The sequence below is a fragment of the Drosophila ananassae genome, chromosome 2R (genome assembly GCF_017639315.1).
Source record: "Drosophila ananassae strain 14024-0371.13 chromosome 2R, ASM1763931v2, whole genome shotgun sequence".
In the NCBI taxonomy this organism is placed as follows: domain Eukaryota; kingdom Metazoa; phylum Arthropoda; class Insecta; order Diptera; family Drosophilidae; genus Drosophila; species Drosophila ananassae.
The window spans coordinates 16,574,313-16,596,840 of NC_057928.1; the positions used below are offsets into that span (position 1 = coordinate 16,574,313).

At 39.7% G+C, this 22,528-nt stretch overlaps 2 protein-coding genes across 2 annotated transcripts; both read right to left on the reverse strand.

The window, feature by feature from the left end:
* Positions 1 to 1,619: 1,619 nt before the first annotated feature.
* LOC6493190 (secreted protein C) lies at positions 1,620 to 22,207 on the reverse strand. The gene is made up of 5 exons (XM_014908759.3): positions 21,373 to 22,207; positions 9,488 to 9,909; positions 3,615 to 3,703; positions 2,965 to 3,550; positions 1,620 to 2,903 (listed from the first exon to the last, which is right to left on the reverse strand). The coding sequence occupies exons 3-5, from the start codon at positions 3,701 to 3,703 to the stop codon at positions 2,091 to 2,093; spliced, it is 1,488 nt and encodes a 495-aa protein (XP_014764245.1). The 5' UTR covers positions 9,488 to 9,909; positions 21,373 to 22,207; the 3' UTR covers positions 1,620 to 2,090.
* Positions 3,781 to 9,481, reverse strand: LOC6493189 (protein arginine N-methyltransferase 1). The gene has a single exon (XM_001957194.4). It carries the CDS (start codon positions 5,314 to 5,316, stop codon positions 3,781 to 3,783), a length of 1,536 nt encoding a protein of 511 aa, XP_001957230.1. The 5' UTR covers positions 5,317 to 9,481.
* Positions 22,208 to 22,528: the final 321 nt, after the last annotated feature.

Consider the following 22,528-nt stretch of genomic DNA (forward strand, 5'->3'; position numbering starts at 1 on the left):
CATTTGTATTTTCGATTTTAAATGTACAGAGATACCATATATCGTAATGTGTATATCATAAATATAAAGTGTAAAATTAATTACTTGTCAATGATTGTTGATTTGTTGTTGAATAAATCGATCGATCGGCTTGAATTTTAAAAAATTTGAATTCAATCAATTGATTTACTATAATTAAATTTTAAGTTTTTCATTTGATTTACTTTCCCTTAGTTTCGTTTAGTTTTTTTTATTTTTAACTAAACACAATTCGTAGACTTGATCTTCGTTTAGAATTTAATTTTTAATTTAAAAAACACTTTTGGAGGTAGTTGAAATTAGGCCTGTTTACGTAAATTATATTTATATATTCATATATATATATATATAATTAATTATATAAATGTGTTTATATGTAGCTGATTCAACGATATTTTAGTTGGACTTAATTCATTATAACTATTTAATTAATCATTTTCTACACTCTTTATTTAGTTTATTCATTGTCTGTTCGGTTTCTGTTCGGTCTGCGATATTTCGGGCTATTTCCGGTTCCATTACTTTAAGTATGATTGATCCATAGACATCGAACTCTATCTCGTAATTAATTAAATTTTAGGCTTTTAGGACTTTTCGGCTTAGTAATGTTTCCTTTTCTTTACTTTTCTTATTTTGTTTTGCATTTGTTATCTAGTTATTCGTTTTCCATTTCGTTTGATCTAAATGTTCGGTTAAATATGGTTTAAATTTGATTTAATGGATCGTAAGTATTGAAACCATTCTTCTTGTTTCCTTTTAATATGTTAATTTTAATGATTGAGGGATTTTTACTTTCTGGATACATATTATTTTTGTTTTAGAACCAAAATTGTAAGGATCTAATAATGAGAAAAAATGTTCTAAAGTAGTTTACTTGTGCTTAGCATTTACATTGCAGTGGGATTTATTACCTTAATCGTTTATTTGCCTAAACTAAACACACAAGAATAAAAAAAAAGGTAATGTTGATTATTTGCTACTCTCCTTTTGAACAGTCCGCGCGATTAAGCGTTGCCATACTTGCTAGAATGACGCTGCCCAATTAATTTCTAAGATCGATAGCTTCGATCGACCAGTGCTGCCAGATTGCGCCTAAGTTATCGAAAGCTTAATTTTAAATTTTGTTATAGCATTTCTCTCTACCAATTTAATTTTGTTCTTCTGAAATGGAGAATCAGCATGAATAAAAAAAATGAAAATAAAAAACAATAATTTTTCTAAAATTTGGTTTACATAGATTTCATTTCATTTTTGTTTTTTTTTGTTTTGTTTTTCTTTTTTTTACATTGTAATTCCGTTAGCAAATATACAAAATACAAATTTCAATTGAACTAAAAATGGTTTCTGTGTGTGTGTTTCGTGTGTTCCAGCACGGGGCCATGCATACAATAATAATAATAATAATAATAATATAATAATAATAATAGTTATAGGGGAGGGGATGGGGAGCGGGGATAGATTATAGTTAAGAGTTGGCTGCTTTTAAAACTAGAGTTATTCAAACTAAAGTGTATACAATATTCATTCATAAAACTACAATTACATATTCACTTATATTTCTTTACTCGCTATTTTAAAGTTCAAACGCTATTGTGTCTGTGTCTCTTTCAAGTTTGTTTTCTTTTTATTGTGTTTCATTTATACAATTTTGTTTTATTTTTGCGATTAGCAAGTGGCGAATGGAAATGATATTATAAAAATAAAAACTAAATAAAACCGTCTATGGTCTGTGTTGAGTGCTAAAAGGCGGCAGCGCAGCTATGTATGTATGTCTTCTCGTCCTTAATTTCCTTTATTACATTCTCTAGCTTTCTCGTTTTACTCAAAAAATTTACAAATTAAATTCTGACTAATAAACAGTCTTTTCGTACCAGCGCAAAAGTTGGCGACAGACCTACACAAAATAAATCTGTTAAACTTTAACATAATATAGATAAACATAGGCTAACATAAAAAAAATATTTGTGTATATATTATATGTATTACACATCATCAGCCAACCACAAAATATCTTTGTTTTTGTGACGCCTCCGACGTACATAGTTAATTAGTTAAACTTAACACGAGCTCAGTTATGAGGCGGCTCCACAGTGACTGCAATTCCGGCTATTGCAGCTGCAGTGGCAGCTCATCATGCTAGAGTTGGAATTATTGCGGCTCATCGTGGTCAGCGGGGCAGCGTGATCTGCTGAGGAAGACTGTGTGGCTGTTGCTGCAGTTGTATCGGCGGGTAGACTGGCGCTGCTGCTACTCCTCAGCGGCTGTAGGCCAGCTCCAATCGGCACAGATACGGACAGCGGAGGCGTGGGTATTCTTTCCGGGCTACAATTTCCACTCGACACCGCTCCCGCCGTCGCTCCGCCCGTTCCCAAGCTGGTCAGCAGCTGAGTGCTCGGTCCCAGGCCCGCATAGATATGCGCTCCACTCGGATTGGTGCCATAACCGCACGCCGTGCTCTTTAGCAGCGCGGCATTGGAAACGGGCAGTGGACAAAGCGGCACGGCCGCCAGGGACGAGGCCGATGAGGAGGTCGAAACGCAGGCGGAGGAGGCCAGCGATGAGGCAGACGACGACATGGACACGGAGGAGGCGGAGGCTGACTGAGAGGACGCCACCGAGGATAGCGAACAGTTTGGCGGCGACTTTGGTGAGCTGATGCGCGAGAAGAATTTGGATATGGCATTGGGCTTGGACTTGCTGGACGACGAGGAGGATGCGGTCACCGCCGCACCAGACGGCGAGTACGTTGAGGAGGCGGCCTGGAGCGTGGTAAGACGGTAGCTGGAGCTGGAGAACCCACAGCCGCCTGCTGAGATCTGCTCGGGCACATCCCGCACCGTTTTGTTTGGCGGCGGTTTCGTGTACGACCTGGTGATCTCCGATTGCTGATGGGAAAAGTTCCAAAATTAATACAGATAGAGGAGAAATGGTTTTCGGGTCACCCACCTGATAGCTACTCCTGATCTGCAGGTGCCTATCCTGTCCGTATTCGCTGTCCGGCAGTGGTACATGGTGCGGGCAGCGAGGCGTCTGCTGCTGTTGCAGCTGGTACTGGTAATGTTGATGGTGGTCGTTGCTGTGGCTCTGCAGCGAGCTGCATGTGGATCCGCTCGAGGAGTTGCCGCAGTCGCCCTTGTAACAGCCACTACCGCTCCCGCTGCCACTCCCACTGCCCGTGTTGCCGTATTTGAGGGTGGTGGCCTCAATACCACCGCGTGCCACATTACTGCTAATACTATTGTTGTTCAGTTGTTGGTGGTCAGTGCCACCTCGGTTGCCGCCGCTGCCACTGCCACTGCCGCCGGAGCTGTGCGTGCTTGGAGTTGTCATGCGTTGTTGCTGTTGGTGGGAATGTTGTTGCTTATTGTTGCCGCTGCCGCCACTGCTGCTGTTGCTGCTGTGATGGAGATGGTGTTGCTGTTGATGCTGGAGTTGGTTATTGCCGGCGCCACGAATCACAGTCTCGCCACGTACAGCCAGGAGCTCACGTGCCTGGAGCGCATCCACGCGCATTCTACGTCTAAACTGATCCCTTTTTTTAAAAGAAAATTAATCCAATTAGTACATAGAGGATTGGAAGTCATCCAAAAACTAACCTATCATCAGGTGGTGTGCTTAACGATGTGCGGGTCGGAACGCCGAGCCGCTCCATTCCCGCGCAGCCGGCCGTCTGTACCGATAGCATCTGGAAATAAAAGAAGAAAAGAGAAAAACGATTAGTATTTTGATTCAAAAGTCTAGAAAATGTAAAACTAATGGCACCTAAAAGTTCTCCACGCCAGGTGTCTCTTCCTGACAGCCGTCCACCTCGCTCACTGTCTGGAAGTGCTCCAACATCAACCACTTCTTGGCCACCAACTTGAGACAGTAGTCACTGGCCAAGTCCTCATCATATCTATTGCATTGAAAGAAATCGATTCGGACTTCCATTTCCTTAAAAGAATCGGGTTTGAGGGGCGAAAACTTGAGGTAACCCGCGTAGTGGAGATTGCTCCGCATCACGAAGGGATGCTCGACAAAGAGGACGGTCTGTTGCCAGAGGAACTTATGGGTCGATTTCAGACAAGGATTGCAGCTCATCCGAAGGGGAGTGTGCGAGAAGCTAAACTCCACGTCGAAGTAGAGCAGGAAGCACTCCAGATACCCCTCTCGGTTGACCTTCAACCGGATTTTTCGATCCACGAAGATGTCCTCCTTATTGGCCGTCATCAGATCCAGTTCTAGGACGCGATGTGCCAAGGTAAGGATCTTCTGGCCAGAGGTTTTCGCGTAGCGGGGCTCGGCCAGAGCATACCGACGCATGGCCTTCATATTGAAACCGTAGACGCTCAACCACCAGTTGCAGCGATCGTTCTTCAGCAGATTCTCCTCGGAGCCCAGAATGAAAAGCGAACCCCTATCCGGTAGAATGAAGCCTCCTCTCTTCAGCCAGCGATCGCGAGCGGCTATCACCTCCAGGACCTCGGATTCGTAGAGCAAACAGTGACCCATCCAATTGCAAACGATGCCATCCACCTTCTCTGGGAGCATCAGGTCCGCCATGCGACCATTCAGAACCTTGATTACGTCCTCGCAGTGATTCTCCTTCACCACCAGCTCGGCGTAGCAGGTGACCTTGGAATAGTCCACGGCGTACACCCTCTTGGCGCCGGCTCTGGCGGCCATAAGGGCCAGAGTCCCAGTTCCACAACAAATCACCAGGATGACGCGTCCCTTGAAAAGATGCCGGTTCTGCTGGAAGGCGGAGGAAAAGAAGTGCATGTGCTGCTGGTTCTGTTGCCGGGTTCGCATGTTCTCCAAGTGGGCGGAGTAGTCGTGCCGAAAGTCCGCCGATGTCATGAGATCCACTTGCTCCAGTTCCTTGGCCATCGTACGTGTAGGAGTGGGAATCCGAGGACACGGACGCACCTTCGTTTTGGGGCGATCTCTTAAGGGAACCGAAGTGGGCCTTCTTAGCAGGATTATCTTGGGCTCGGGGTTATCTTTGGCATCCGCCTTTTTCACTGGTTCCTTGGGTAGATTGGAAGATTCGGCCAGAACTTTTGGGGGCACTACTGCTGGGGCAGTTAATACTTGATTCAGAAAGGCGTCACTGCCACAACTGCCCTTTATTGGCGAGCCAGGCGAGTCCCATATCGGCACATTTTCACGTTTTTGGGAATTCATTTTGCCTTTGTAGGAATTTTCCCTTTTGTTTCCAGGTGTTTTAGTTTCAAACAGATTGTGGAAACTGGCGAGGCTCAGCTTCACGGGCTTCTTTGCTGATTTGTTTTGTTTGCTATTCTTACTTCCGTGCATTGTGCCGGTTAGTTACTTAAATTAACTTTTGTTGATTTTCTACTCTAATTCGGATGTCAAAAATTCTGAACAATTTTCCAGAGGAATTCGAATCGTAAAAGAGGCAGAAGAAGAGATTGGGAGAAGAAGGTAGCCCTGTCACCACTTTCGTTAAGTTTGTGACGTCACAAATTTAACGAAAGGGATATTATTTAATATCTTTCTTTATTTCATCAACAAATTATGAATATAATTGAGAGCCAAGAGTGTAAATAATTTATTAACATCTGATTTTAATTGAAATAGTGAAGATATATTATTGTTTTATAGGAAATTTAAATTTAAATTTAAATTTAAATATTCAATTATCTTCAAATGTGACCAGCATCTTTGTAAGCTCTCAACCAGGGTTGGAAAATGGCGCGAGCTTTATAAAGATTCCCATAAATCTGACCATAAAATCAATAGTTTTTTTTATTTAAATATTTCTAGGCAATTTATGCACAGTATAGAAACATTTATGTTCCACATACCACGCTAGCTATATAGTTTCCCTCATTTGCCCCATGGTTTCATGCCACCTGCCCCCAAACCCCACACCCCACCTGGCGATTGATGTGTGCAAGCGAGCATGAAAGAAATGACAAATCTGCGCGCCAACAACAACAGCAACTAATAGAGCACGGATGAGAATCAAGAATGTATTTTTGGCGACATCGGCGGACTTTGTAAATTATAGAAACATGCAAGTGCAATTTTGTAAACACAATCTCATGAATTTTTAAGATGACCCACGCCGTAGATATTTGTGTTAAATACTATTTTAAAGCAGATGTTTCGATTTAAGCCAGTCATCCTCTTTTTTGTTGTGATAATATTTTTTGGTAATCTGAGCACCAAAAAATATCACATCACAGTGTCTGGGGCGTCTCTTTATGCCGGAGCAGTCTCCCCTGCAAACGCACACCCCAGGCCCCCCTCTCTTTCTCCGCTCTCCAATGGCAAAAAATTAGGTTAAAATGTTTACTCGAGCATTGCAGACGGGATTGGCAATAACCTCATTTTCCTGTTTCGATGTGTGTGTCTGGCAGACTCTGACGTAAGAGAAATGTCTGCCGCTTTTGTTTTTGTTTTTGTTGGGCTAAGCCCAGCCATAAGTTAACATACTTTTTCCCACTGCTCTGCATCTGTTGTTTGTTTTTGTTTTTGGTTATTTTTTGTGAATAAAGTGACATAATATTGAGGGCAACCCTTGTTCTGGTTCTTCCCCAATTTTTGTTTGCTTTTGGCCTTGCCGTATCCTCGAAAGTGTTCGACTTTCGGAGTGTGCTTAGGCCTTTCTCCAAAAAAGTTTCCAATTAGGAATGGGCATTTTTCCATATTTTTTGAATATATACGACATCTATATATCGTAATAGGAAGGAGTTAATTGTGGAAAGCACAAAATCATAATTAGATGTCCTTTAAAATAATAAAAGAAAATAATATTGAGGTTAAACCGTTGTTCTTTGCTTTTGGCCTTGCCGTATCCTCAAAAGTCTCAGACTTTTGGAGTGTGCTTAGGCCTTTCTCCAAAAAAGTTTCCAATTAGGAATGGGAATTTTTCAATTGGAATGGAACATATACGATATCTATACGATATATGGGAATGAGTTAATTGTGGAAAGCCCAAAACTATCGGAAGAGGACCTCTAATCGCTGTTATCCTATTCAACTAACACTTGTCTGTTCTGGTGCCCCCAAAATTATGATTGTCCAAAAAAACTATTTGAAATTCCGAAACAGGAACAGATGGCTGAATGTGTGCGTGTAATTGTAATTAATTTATGCACGTCTGCGTCTGGTGCGTGCGTCTGGCATAGATAACGGTTTTAATGAAAGCTCCGCTCTCACACACGTCCTACCGTTAACGTTAACGCCTACAAGAGTCGTGAGTTGAGCGCCAGTGTGTGTGTGTGTGTGTGTGTGCTGAAATTCGCACACTCTCAAAACACTCATGCGAGCGCACATTTTAATAATCAATTTGAATTATTCATTGGCTAACGGCGGCAAATAAAATTCGATTAAAACACAACGTCGTCGTCGACGTCGACGCGTCGTCTTGCTGCTGCCGCTAAACGCCTTGGGTTATTAGCGGCAATTGTGTTTCGCATTTCCCGCCCAGCAGCACCGCCCACGCACTTCTACCCCGCCATATTTCCATCCTCCATCCTCCGTCTTGGGCTTCTAAATGGCTTTTTTCGCCAACAAGGTGCGGTGGGGGGGGCTGCCAAGCCAGGAGGGAGCAAGAGGTAGGCAGAGTGCCTCAACACTGATGAATAAAAAAAAACAACATTCATTTATTATGTTCTTGGTACAGTGGGGATTCGATTTAGGAATCAAATTTTTGTTTTACCTCGATCTTATAAAGGAGACTATTTCATTCATTATTCTTTTATAAAATTTTACGTTTTTTAGAGACTTCAATTGTAAGGAGTTAGGTAGAGTGAGTCTAAAAATTATATTTTTTAAATTCCATCTTCTAAATATATAACATTTTTAAAATAGTATCTGAAAATGTGTCTAATTACTATGAAGTTCTAGCATTTTAAATGGAGCCTATGGACTAAAATAGTCCTAAAATATAATATTAAATATATTTTGCAAAATTTTTTTTTTCAAACCCATTTTTTCGAATTTAATGACGATAACCGAAAACCGATATTTTAAAAATTTATACCATTTATTAGAAAATAATGTGTTTTAATTCTAGGCTCTTAATTCCTAAAAAAACACTTTTTTGAAGCTCTTTATTTTTAAGTCTGATACGCAGTAACCCCTTAATTAATAAGAATGTGTCTTATTTTTAGAGTCTTCACTGTGCCTGATGTGTTTCATTCATAATGTTGATTCGGCGTGGGCAAATTAAACACGACGAAAAAAACAAAACAAAAAAAAATTGAGAAATAAAACAACATTCTAGATGTGGAGAAAAATGAGCAACTGCGCACTGGAAGATGTCAGCAAAGCGAGTAACAATTTGTCAAAGTTGCCGACTTTAATCTTTTGTAATGGGCGTCACGGGGGGCACTCCTCACTCCGCCCCCCTCCGAAAACCACGGGCTGTCATAGAAAATCTTAAAACCACAATCTGAAAAGCCGCCTTCTTACTACCAACTTTGGCAATGAAGAGCCACACCACCACGTGTGTGTGTGTGTGTTTCTCCAAAAGCCATAAGGATTTTGGTTAAAGAGACGCCCCGAGTCATTAGGCGGGAATCCAAGGAGCTGATTCAATAAGCAAATGCTTGAATACAAAAAATAAAAGAAATTGAAGCCATTTAAATTCAAAGAGAGTGGGAGAAACTGATGGAGAAATTGAATTTGTCTTGGCCATTATAATAAAGACGTATAAAAAATGCCAGACATTCCTTCATACAGAGAGAGAGAGAGAGATAGCGAGCGATGTGTGCGTGAAAGGACGTGCTGTGCATTCAACAAACATTGCATAACACTGGCCAAAAAAAAAGAAAATGGAGAAAAAAGGACATGGGAGCTGTAAAAGGGAATAAATCGGAATAGGCGCAGTTACATAAGACCTTTTGCGTTGGCGGCGACGAAAGCAATTTAAGGATGTCTGCTACTCTGCCACCCACTTTCCGTTCTCTGTTGCTTCAAGGACTTTTGCTGCATTGACAGAGTGAGCGATGAGCCTGAGTCTCTCTCTCTCTCTCTGCCTACTCTCCCCCACCCCACCCCACCCCACACACATCCTGTCTGCCTCGCCGAAAAGGGAGTGCAAAAAGGAATGCAAAAAAAAGAAAAGGAAAAATAAAACTTTCTACACGTGTCTCCTTTCTGCTTTCCTTTTGTACTACAGAGAGAGAAATTAGAGATTATAATTCCCCATATTCGTAATAAACTATTTTTAGACTTTTGTGAATTAATTTTTCAATTATCATTGTGCTTTTGGATTAAACTTAATCTTTATGATGAAACATAAAAACAGTAATTTGAAATGCTGTTGTGTTTGATATTTTTTGTGGAGACTTTTTGTGGAGACTTTTCGTGGAGTGTAGCTTAGAGCAGACACACCACCCACTTCCCACCCACTGACAGTTTACAGAACTTTTTCTTTTCCTTTCCCCATTTCTTTTATTTTTATTTTCTCTTCTTTTATTTTTTATTTTTTTTATGAAGGGTAAGTACTTACGGGTACAGAATGTTCCGGCTCGGTTGGCAAAAGTTTTGTTGTTGTTGTTGCTGCTGGTGCTGCTGCTGGCGATACTGTTGCAGTAGCAACTGCTAGTGATGCTGCTGCTACTGCTGCTGTCTGATGATGATCCGCTGCTGTGGAGCCCGATGTTGAGGTTGCTACTGGCAGGGCCAGAGCCGAATCGTTTTCCACTCCAATCCCGATCCCAATCCCAATCCCAATCCCACAGGGCAGCACTGCGTTGTTGTTGCTCCGCCGTCGTTGCGACGAGCGACGCTTCTGATGTCGTATCCTGGGCGTTGTTGCTGCTGCTGCTGCTCCTGCTGCTGCTGCGTTGCGGCGAAGGGCAATTGCTGCCACCAACACACTGCCGCAGGCTAAGCACACGGATAAACTAATGGCGATTAGCAACAAGGGACCTGCGAATCGAAAAAAATGAAAGATAAAAGTTAGAAGTGGTTTAGTCACTTTTTTTTGGAAGTTGTTCTTAAAGATACTGTATCTTAAAGATACTTTTTGTATTTCATTGCTTTTTTGTTTAAACTAAACTATTCCCACTCACAAACTATTTCAATTACTATAAATAATTGTAAAAAATATACAAATAATAAATAAATAATAAACAAGAATTAGAACAGAATAGTACCCGTGCTACCCTGTCTACCTACAAGGTGCGCAGATCTCTCTCTCTCTCTTTCTCTCTGTTGCCGAATAGTCCCGTAACCCCTTTATTTGCCCGCTATGCCTATCCGTAGAATAGTCAGACAGACCGACGGACTCTATAGATACTAGATACAATGTACAAAATACAAATATAGGCGGCTGCGTCTAGAGTCTAGACGACGATAGCAGACGACTTAAGTGATACAAGCACAGACATGCGCAATCGAAGTACGTAGTACGTGGAAGGTGCGAGAGGGTCGGAGAATGTAGGCGGACAGCGAGCGGGTTCGATAAACAAATCGGGTGAGAAGAGTCTATCGAAGGGAGCTAGTAGAACGGGGAATACCCTGTTAAATCCGATATATTTTTAGCTTTTAAGTGGACTTTCGACTCATTGATCTCTACCGCCCAAAAGTGCCTCATCATACCTCTAATAATAGATCTATTTTTGTTAGATTGGACTTTGAAGCCTTTCTTTTGAAAGCCAAAATGCCTCAATTAGTAATGGGTATTATATAGGGGGAACAACATTCCGATTCCGATTCGGAATCCGCCAGACCCAGACACTGCTGATAGAATGGCAGACAAACGGAGGCCACCCGTCGCGGTCGCAGACCCTGTAACCGACAGAGAGAGAGAGAGACAAAGAGAGAGATACAGATACGAAAGCTTGCGCAACAAGATTTTACAACAACACGCAGTAGATATCATGACGCTGAGAGTGATATACAGTTACAACAACTGCAACATGGCAGTTTCGTCAAGGCGATAATGACGCAGCCATGCAACAGTTGCTATCTCTCTCTCACCCACTCGACCATGGCCGGCGCACCACCCAACCACCCAACCACCCAACCACCCACTGTGACGATCATTGAATGAAAATGAAAATATTCCAAAAGCGATTATTATTTTATTGTTTGAATTAAAAAAAAAAAAGAGAAACGAAAAATAAAATTTGTTAATATGATTAGTTTGAAATTAAAAAACCAAATAAAAAAATAATAAAAGAGAAGTCAGACAGACATGAACAAATTATACAACAACCATACCCCCAGACAGACAGAAAAAGTTAATCAACTAAAATTAAAATGTACAGAGTGAAATGCGAATAAAAAAAAAAGAAAAAAAAATGTCAACAATGTCTATGTACTCTATCTTTTTTTTTTTATTTTTTTTTTTATCCCCGACTTTGGCAACAACAAGCCGGCACTTTAGACTTTTGCGCATTCCCAGCCACTGTCAGGCACTCCGGTTTCAGGTCTCAGGTGACTCAACCTGGCAGTCATTCGCTTTCTGTCTGCTTTTTATGGCCTTTTGTTTTTGTTTCTCAGATATTTATAATTATTTTTATTTTTAAACAGTACTAACTACTAGAGACTAGAGTAGGATTATAGTTTAATATTTAATAAAATTAATTCTGACTGGAGTAGTATTGTAGTTTAATATTTAATAAAATTAATTCTGTCTGGAGTAGTATTACAGTTTAATATTTAATAATATTTGGCTCATCAAAAAATTGAGGAAATATGTAAATAATACTGTTTTTGGGCTTGATTTTATTTATTATTATTTTTATCGCAGGTTGAATGATTGAGTGTGTCTGGAAACAGGTAGACTAATCACCTGATACCCTATAAAAAACCGGGTAGAGAAAGAGAAGGGAGTACCTGGCAACAGTTAAGAACTGGTGGAGAACAGATCTGTTTTCTATTTTTCTAATAAAACCTCTGACGCACGAGTGCCAACCGCCAACAGCTAACTATTGAAATAAGTGCTAAAATAATTGAGAGAATACAAATTCAATATTTGAATTGATCGCCCCAGACGACGCTAGCGAGTGCCAGACACCAGACCAGAGACCAGACCAGACCAGACTAGACACTTGGCCAACACAAATTGTATCTGATAGATATGGTTTTTGAGAAAATACATATTATTTGAAGATTTTTAAGTTAGTCTTTAGTGAGAAACTCTAGGTTCCTTGACCGAGAGACATATAATAATTCCTCTTAAATCTCATATAAGATGACAATTGCATTAAGTACGAAGATCACTTTCGATCAACTTTCCTTCTGGGCGCGACAACAAAGGTTATTAATTCAATGATTATGATCAAAGCGCTAATGACAGTCAAGTGCAGCTACAGAGATACAGAGCTACCGAGATACAGAGCCACCATTACCCGAAAAAAACATTTAAGCCCCGAATGGCAATGACACCTTGATTGGGTGTCAAGGTTGGGCGAGGATCGTCGCATAACTAAAGGCATTATTATTATTATCATCAGCTTTAGCAATCATCGTACATTGAGGTGACATTGAACTTGAAAATATCACAATTGAATTGTGTGTTTAGGGGGCTATTGTTGTTAAGGAATTTGTTAAGGGAACTCAAGTTCAAAAGTCATCTTGGCAAGGTGGTGGGTTTAAGGATCTATAGGGAGGATATATTCTATATTTAATGACACTAGATGAGCATCATCAGCTGACGTCAGCCGTGGTTATTTTATTTTGTGCTGCCTATTTCTTTTTTGGCAAGAATTCCCGTCTAGTTTGTGCAAAAATATTACAATGTTGTCTGGCGCACAAGTCTGAAAAGTTTCTTCCTCGAAGAACCCTCCTGGCGGGCACCCTTTCTACCCTCTGTTGCTGAGGCCAACCCTTTTTTTATTTTCTGCGCCCAGCAACAGCCAACGGGCTGGGGGGTGGGAGGATGCCGGCAGGGAATGCAAATGAATGAGCAGAAAATGCAAAAAAAAGCCAAGAGAAGAGCAAAAAAATATAAAAAAAATAAAGAAACCACAGACAGAGACAACGGCAGCGACCTCGCCCAGGCAGATGACGAACATCATGATAATGACGACAATCATGATGATGATGATGATGTTGATGTAGATGATGATGATGATTTTGTGCCTGTCGTTTGACCTTTAAGCCCACAGAGTGCAACCTGGCGGAGTATCCCTATTTTTTGCCTTTTTAAGGCTTTTTTTTTAAGGCTTTTTAACGTCTGGGCCTGGTTATTTTCTATACTTTTATTTTGTATCATATGTATATTTTCTTTCTATTTAATATACATTTTTTTCGCATTAAATTAATATGAAATCACGTGGCAACACCTCGTATGCGCAATATTTCCGACATTACGTATACGCAGCGTAGCGCATTCTCGAAGTGTGTTTGCGATTTCATCATCTATTTTTTTTTTGCACAACAGCGACTTGATAATGAAGACTGCTAATTTGTAATGCATCGAAGGAGTTTATTCTTTTTTTTCTTTAAAATATTAAAGGTTCTAGTAGTGCCATCTAGTAAGGTATTCAAATATGATCCCACCATCCACAATTTACTGGCACTTTGTTTCTGTTCCTGTCCCCCATTTTATTGCAACATTGTGTCATACTTTTTTGTTGATTCTGTCTTTCTGTTTATTTGCCGATTGATTTTTTTCCCCATTTGGACTTGACGTTAGAGCTTCCACTGAGCCAGAGTTCTACTTCTACCAGAGCCCCCCTTCTATCATCTAAAATTCGTGTTTATGTAGACTTTTGTTCTGTTTGCCGATGACTACGACGAGGACTGGCACTGGCGTTGGCGTTGGCTGGCAAATATTGACAGAGGCTTCGAAATATTACGCAAAAATTTGCCTTCCAGGAAGATTCCACATGTTTAACTTGCTACGAGTTCCTAGAGTCCATTTTTTTTTTTGCAACATGGTCGCCACTTTTGTTCCCCAACGCTTGCCGCCTTGCCGCTTTCCGCTTGCGGCCAATGACTCATTGACCTGGTTTAGGTATTTTTTTTTCTCTGTCTAGATTTTGTAGTTAGACCCCCGCCCCCATCCCCTTCATAAGTGGGTCAGTGGGCGTGTCGGAGAGGGTTGGATGGCACTCAGACCGAAAAAACTAGTTCATGTATGGATGGGGCGAGGATTTCCCATTTTTTAGGCTCTTTTTTAGACTCCGACTTCAATTCCAACCAGAAACAATAGAAAATACATATCCTCAAGTATGAAATATATATGTCAACGTCTGCGTTCCAGTTTTCCTGGGCTCAGTTGGGATACCATGGCGTATACGTAATGCCATCGATTACTCATACGCCATGGTGGCTCTACGAAATTGCGTTGCATTTCCCTTTACTGTCTGCAGATAACACTTATTTGAAGTAATTAATGTTTTTTTATTTTTAGTTCTTATTGGAGAGCCTTATCTGGGGCACTTTCCTTGAAGGGATCGATCATTCCCGACCATAATCCTGTAACAGCAGCGTCGGGCATTGGCATTTATATGCCACTTTTATTTATGGTTTTTTTTTCACCATAGTTTCATTTTTTTTTTTTCGCTTTTATCTATCGACTATCACAAAGGCGAGGCGTGCAAATTGATACCAGCGCGTGTAGCTAATTTATAATTTTCAGTGTTCGAACTTCGAAGCTCGGAGCACAATCGAGGAGCGTTCAGTTCAGTTCAGTTTCAGTTTCCAATTCTGTTTCTGTTTCTGTTTTTTGGCCAAACAAAATGATTAGTGAAAGCCTATTAATGGCTTTTAAATAATATTAATTGAGTTGCTTTCGGCCCTCAATGGTTGATTATTCATTTTTTATGTTTAACAGATTAGTTTTAAGCTTAAATCGGGTCTAAACGTAATTATTTGTTTGGCGACCAATCCCCATAATTACGAACGTCTGGCTGGTATACTAGTTTTTTCCACTTCTACTGTTATTTGTTAAATAAATTAGAGCACAACCAGTTTAGTTGTAGAGCCATAAGCCAGACTAAATTGTTTTAAATTACATTTTGTTTCTAGACTATTGGAAGAAATCGATTTTCTTGGGTAGTACCCCCTTTTTGGGACTGACTTGCGACAAGTGTCGGCTCTTCTGCTTTGAAGTCTCTGTCTCAGCTCTCCCTCTCGCTCTTTTTCTCTTTTTCTGTTTGTTGTAATCCTAGTCCCCCCCTTAAGGGGTAAGATCATGAAAATCAAGAGTCTAACTCTTGGAATTTCGATCTATCTATGCTAATTGCATTTCTTTGAAATTAATGCTGGCGCGTTCATCTCCCAGCAGGGTCAAGTCGTTTATAACAAAGAGTAAGGGCAAAGGGAGGGGGGGTTGGTCTAGGGGGGGGAGACAGTTAATCTGTCTAAATGTTGCAACTTGAAGTGGCAAGACCATAAATTTTATTTCTTTAGTTGCATTGCAAAAAAAAAAACAATACCAAAAAAAATCCCCGAAAAAAAACCTATTTGACAATGTTTTCAATTTTATTTTTAAATTAGAATATGTTTTTTTTTTTGCTGTTTTTTGTTGTTGTTGTTTTTAGCATGACGCGACAATTTGTCTGTCTATTTTTATGTAGCTTTGTCTCGCTTTTCTCCCCCACCCTGTCGCACTTTTTGTCGTTCTCTGTCGCTCTTTAGGTTGGTCGGAAAATTGTGTCCGACATTTCTCAACAAAATAACAAATTTTTTGTATTTTTTTTGTGTAAATATGTATATAGCTAATACCACTACACACCTCAAAGATCATTCATCTACAAAAAAGATACAAAAAAAGATACACAAAAAAGATATTTTTCTAGGCCTATCTGAGACAGTTTGTATCTCTGCCCCTCTCGTCCATATCTCTAGACATAAAAATACATTTTTGCGGAATTTTATTTTGATTTTTTTTATGAGAGAAAAAATGAAAAAAGAACAAGAAGAAATACGACTTTGTTTCGAGCCTTCTTGTTTTCCGAAATTTGAATTTTAAATCCAACCAGAAAATATTTTTCTGTAGCTTCTTTGTAGCTTCCATAGCACGTGGAATTATTCGGTGAGTGTGTGGCAGGGTAGAAGCCCCCAAATCGCCCCCTCACCCTGCCCGAAGGCCTGTCTGCAACTATTATCAGCAGACTGTCGGTATTTGTGATTTCATTTGTAATCGCCCTATTGATTCAGAATTCCGAATTCACAATTCCGACTTCCCCTTTTCCCTTTCCCATTGCACGTGTGTGTTTTCAATCGAACTGATTCTGATTCCGTTCGCAATTCCATATCGATTTCTGATACAACCAGACATTAATATACTATATATTTTTTATTCTATTTTTTTTATTGCAAAATTATGACGCAATAGACCGATTAAAATTGGCTTTTTAGTGCTTTAGTGTCGGCGCTTTGAAGGGATTTCCTTTCTGAGAAATATACGATGGGTTTTAATTGCTGTCTGCTTTGAATTCCAATACAAAAAATAAAAAAAAAAAACTGAAACTCATTTCCCCTCTCAGACAATCTTACGTAATATCTCCAGCAGAAAGATAAATATTTGACCTACATTTCGGGACATGGGGAATTCAAGCAGGAAGTTTCAACAGGACGACCAGGCAGGAGGGCAGGCAGGCCAGGCCGGGCCAGACACACATATCCCAAAAACCCACTCACACAGACGCATCAATTTCAGCCAGCCACACACGCGAAACGCAAATAAATCATTGATGAAGTCCCCACACACACACACACACCACTGACACACACACCACTCGCACACACCCCAACTCACTTGAGCTTAGGGAGCTTCAAGTCATGTGCTCGTGTCTGGTGGAAATGTAGGCCACAGGCAGCCAGTGGCCCCTAAGCTTCGCTCCGTGGGAGTGGCCCAGGGGCGGTCTTTCGGACAAATATTATATAAAATATACAGAGAGAAAAATAAAGGGTTTTTTGATTGCAATTTTATAAGAGAGAGTTTTTAACTAAAGGATTTTAAAGATAAAAGTTAAGGGAGCAAGATTTGAAGGAAATATTATGAGATATAGCCTATCTTTATAAAACTTTTAGGGAAAGTTATGAAGAAAACTTTTAGAAGAAAATGTTTAAAACTAAAAGATTCTTGCTATATAGATAGCAAGATGTAATTTTTAGAAGCAATTTTTAGAATAGCAAGATGTAATTTTTCTTTCACCTTGAGAGAAAGTTATGAAATAAATCTTATATTTTTCTTAAACCCAAAAATAATTTATATTTTTTGTATCATATCCAGACCATGTAAATTAGTAATCATTTCTTTTAAACTATTTTTTGACAGTGTACTAACATCACACAGTGAGGAATGCTGTCCAGTTTTTTTGTATTTTTTTTTTGGGATCTGCTGATTGTCGAGACAAATTTCCAAGAAGCGAAAAAAGAGTTGTTGCTGTTTCTCTTAGCCCCCTAGGCTATTGTGTGGCCACTGGCCAGAAGCGATGCCAGGGGAGGGAGATGTTAGTCAAGTGTCTGGAGAGGCCGCTGCAGTGCGATAGCCAGCTTCCGTTCCTAGGCCGCAGTTGGCATTTTATGGCCTTATCAGGTGGCACCCCCGAACCCTTTCCACTCGCTCGCCGGCTCGGCATCCGCTGTTGTCTGGCTCGGTTCGGCTCCACTACTCATCCCCTTCCCGCATGCACCACCCAGTACCCTCGGGTATGCTCCACATACTGACCACACACACACACACTGATCCCAGCAAGTGGCATGACGTGGCACAAGTCAGGGTCTTCTGGGTAATCGGATACTTTAAAATACAAACACAGAATATATATGTACTGGACTGAAAATCTTTCCACTTTTAAGGGCCTTCAAGGACACACTTCCTTAATCATTAGTCTGAGATAGATTTTTTTTGAAGATTTTTCAAAATAAGCTGCCCAGTTGGACCATTAATTTGACTTGTCGTGGCTGCTACTTTCCATTTTTGGCAATCATTGGGCCTCCTCCTACACGTGCCACGATATATTATGGAATTTGCATATTGAGAGAGCTGGAGACTGTAATAAAGTGTGTAATAATATAATTACACAATCCCTAAGCGGATTAAAAGCCACCAAATTATTCAATTTTAATTTCACTTTTGCAATGAATCTTCTTTTGCTGACTAACCTTTCAGACTTTTCAGGCTAAATGGGAGGCTACATACGTGTATATTATATTATTGTATATTTTTTCTATCGCTCTGGGTCTCTCCTCAATCTCAATCTGAACTTTTCAGCTGGACTCTTGAGACCCGCAGCTCCGCCAGCAATCAGGCAAAGACCGCATGTCAATCGATTAGCGATTTCGTTGCCTGTCTGTCCGGTTCCGAAATATCATATTTTATTTTTTTGTAAATCGTATTATTCATTTTTTTTATTGTTTTTTTTTTTTTTAGCCAAGAGAAGCTGATAAGATGGTTAGATATTTGAATTTTAAAGAAATTAGCATCATTAGGTGATGGGACGATGGGAGAAAATGTCTGGAACACGAACACCTTATAGATCAGAAAAAAAGCGGCACAATCTCCTACAAAATAGACGTAGAAAAGTTGCTAACGAAAACAATAGAAAAAAAAAAACGATAAATGGTTAAAAAAAATAAAAAAAAAGAGAATAAAAAAAGAGTAGAGTAGTAACAACAATCGAAAGAAACAAAAAAATTCAGACTTCGACCCAGACAACAGACCGATTCCGATTGGAATGAACTGATGACTATATACAATGGGGATATATATGTATATATGAGTGTGAGAGATTCAGTCGCAATAGCTAGAGTTGTATGGGTAAACTTGATTATGAACTCTAATGATTCGCTCAGCCAGGGTAGTAGAAGTCCAATAACAACAAGTCGGGTATGCTCGAGTAGCTTTGGGTATTTTTTTTTAAATAATTCTCCAAATAATTCCTTAAACTAAGCTTAGTCTTAGCTCTATATTTGTTTAAAAACTAATTATAGTTCTTGAGGAAGTACAAAATACCTAGATGATTTGATTATTTTTGGGGGTCAGTCAATGACCAGGCCAGACCAGACGGCCATGTCGCCCCAAACACGTGATTATCTCGAAGGGAATCTCGCATTGGCGATTTCTTATCGAGGGAACTCGGTTTCTCCCCCACTGCATTCGACGGGGCGGGTTAGCCCCTTGGTTTCTCAGCCTGGCTCCCCCTTTTGATTCTGATTCTGTTCTAGTGCAGCACTAATAATGACCTTGGGGAATGTTGTCGTTCGTCAGTTGCTGTCCGTTCTCTAATCTCATGCTGTGGGTAGCTGAAAGGTGCCAGGCACTCAAAAAAACAAAAAATTTAATAAAGATTTTCCTAAAAAATTAGCTTATTAAAATTAGAAGAAAAACTAGAAATGTAAAGCCTCCTTTTTTTATAATTATTTTATTAATTTATATGATATATTTTCTCTCAGTGTATAGGTTCTGTGCTGCTGCTGATTCCATGGTAGTGGTCATGTGGGTGGCGCGGGAAGTGCCGTTGACGTCGATGCCCGGACAGGTGCTCAAGTCCATGGGTACTATAGGTATCTGTATCTGCTTGTGTTCTGGGTCTCTCTTTTTGTTTTTTTTTATGAAAAATGTTGATAAGAACCTGCCTAGTCCCCCCGCCCTCTATTTCTTTTCTTTCTTCTCTCGCCCCCCGAGAAGCCAAAGAAGCGACGTAGTAGCAGCGCCAGAAGAACCCGAGAACCCGAATCCAAACCAGACCAGACCAGACGCTTGATAAGCGGCCATGGGGCGTATGAGCGATATTGCCAGAAAGAGACCAAAAAAAAAAAAAAATGGCAAAAACAAAAGACCTTGATTTGTGAGACTGTGTGTGTGTCTTGTCGCCTCATCAGCTGTTTAATTAGCTTTCGATTAATTTACTGGTCAATCGAGCTGCTGTCGTCCGCTGCTGTTTGGAATTCTACGCAATTTTCTTATGAATTTTTTTTAATTAAAAAATCATTTAATGTTGCTTAGAAATTTTTGGCATTTTTTTTTGCCTTCTACTACCACTTTTAATGGCCAGTCATAAAAGATGTGCTGGAATGTACAGAAAGTGAGTCAATTTCAGCGAGACATCATACGAGGCGTATGCGCAATATTCTTATGCTCGGAATTCCCACTTCCAGGTGGCGAGGTTACAGTGGGGGAAAGAGCTTTAAGGTAAACCCATAGACGACACAACAACGAAGAGAACTCTTTTTTACTTTTTTATGCGTTAGTATGGGAAGTTTTACAATAGAGGGGGTTCTGATAGGTCTTAAGATAATTAAATATAAAAATTATTTATATTTTTTATAAATTTATATTCTAATTCTTGGCTAGATGAGTCTTTTTATTGGTTTATTAGTTTAGTTTTTTTTTTATAATCCATTTCTATAAATTTCACCTCTACTGTATGAGCTGTGTGTGTGTTTTTGTGAGTGTCTTTGGAGCGTGTGGCATAGCCAAGAGGCAATAGCATAGCAATAGCAAAGGCAAGCCAAAGCCAAAGCCAACCCAAGCCCGGGCCAGGCCAGACCAGACCGAAGCAAAAAAGAGCTGATGAAGAGCTGGGGTTCATTGAACGGAAGTGATTTGCCTACTGCCGTCGGAGCGGTCGGAAGGTGGAGGCGAGGCGATATGCTGGCTACTACACGCGACTTTGACTTGCGTTTGTTCTGGTTCTTCTATCAAAAGCCCCCATATAGCCAAAGACCTGCCTGTGGCTCAGATAGGCCAGAAAAGATAAACCTCTTCTGGGAAGCCAGGCTCTATACTGTTTCAAGTTTTTTTTTCTTTTTATTTATGATGTCACTTTGTTTTAATTAAAAAGCAAAAAAAAAAAGAAAATATCTTTTTAATCCTCTTTAAATCATAAAGGCATTAGCTTTCTTATTCCAATTTTTCTCATTTTCTCAAGACTATGAAATAATATATATATTTTTTTTTGAAATATATTGTAGCATCCCCCCTGCCCCTTTAGGCGGCTAATTTATTACATGATTGCTTATGACAGCCACAAAAATATTTAAGGGTTTTAAAAGCATTCAAAAGTGCTTTAAAACAAATGTTTAATATTTTCTTTATTTTTTTTTCTTAAATCTATAGCTATAGGTTGGTTATGGCAGAAGGGGTGTGAAATCTCTGGTGTCTGGTGTGAACTACTAAAAAAAAAAAAATACCAAAGCTGATTTCAAAATTTATTGCATTTCTTTGGACATTGGACATTTTTTTGACTGGATTTTTTTTTCCTTTTTTCCTGTTTTTTGTTTCTCTTTTTCAGATTTTTAACGAATTTTATATTGTTTTTGGCTTTTTTGGGACGTGTGGTTGTGTTGACAGGAAGTCGCCGGAATGCGATTTATAGAGAGCAGATTTTAGATAGAACATGAATAGCATATAATTAGATAGCGCCTATACAGTGCGGCTCAAAAATATTAGTCTCACTCCGAGTCTAAGCCGATTATACTTACGGGCTTTTGCAATTTTTCTTTTCGTTTTTATTTTGATTTGTTTACTTTTTTTTAAACTATCATTTAGATTTTAGATTAGAATTGATTTAGGAATTCCGCTACTTTCTAAGGGCTCTGTGTGCGTTTTGGTTTAAATTTCCTAAATATTTTTATATTTTTTTATTTAAACTTTAGGCCTATTTTGCAGAAACACTTTTCGTGACACTTTTGGATAACTTTTCTCGTAATAGGCGAATTTTTCTAGGCAACACAAATATTATTTACAATTTAATTTGATTTTTTTTGGTATTTGTGACATTACCAATTTCTCCTTCAATTTATTTGTTATTTATTTTTTTTGCATTAGCTTTGTGTTTTTTATTTTTATTTTTTATATATTGCGGCGATTAGGAATGCTGAGAGTACAGGAACGCTGGCTATGTGTGTGTGTGTGTGTGTTGATATTGTTGTTGCTGTTGTTGTTGTTGCTGATGCATGTGGCGTGTAGTTGAAGATTTGTGTTTATTATTTTGTTAGCTGCTGCTGCTGTTTTTTTTTGTTTTTTTTGGGTTCACATTTGTTGTTATTTTCTGCGGGAGAGAGTGACGGCGGCTGGTGGTTGTCGCAGATACTCTAACTGTATAATCATATTGCGCGTCGAAAAGATAAAGATACACGTTAAGAGCGAACAATTAAACGCGAATTTCTACCAGATTTTTTTCTACCAGACCAGCACACATACACACACCGACTGTTCTTCTTTCGTCGCTACTTTTTCGTATTTTGTCCGACAGTCGACCGGCAGCGATGCGAACTCGGCGAGCGATTTTTTATATTTAATTTATATTTACCCCCGAAAACACAGATAAACCCCTCCATTGTGCTGGTATTATTTCAGTATATTCAGTAGTGCTTGGTATTTTGGTATTTATTGGCCCCGTCCAACAGGGTTGTGTGAGATGTGGATAGCGGATCTCTCTTTCTGGCCCAACATGTTCGATCTTGTGCAGTTGCGTCTGAGCGAGAGGTCAGCTATTAAGCTCTCATTCTGGCGCATTTGAAAAGCTTCCAACATGTCGCCAGTTGGGTGGAAGTGAGAGATAAATAGCTGACCTCTCGCTTGCACGCAACCCGGTTTCGTGGAACGTGGAACTTTTAGTATTTTGGTATTTTATTT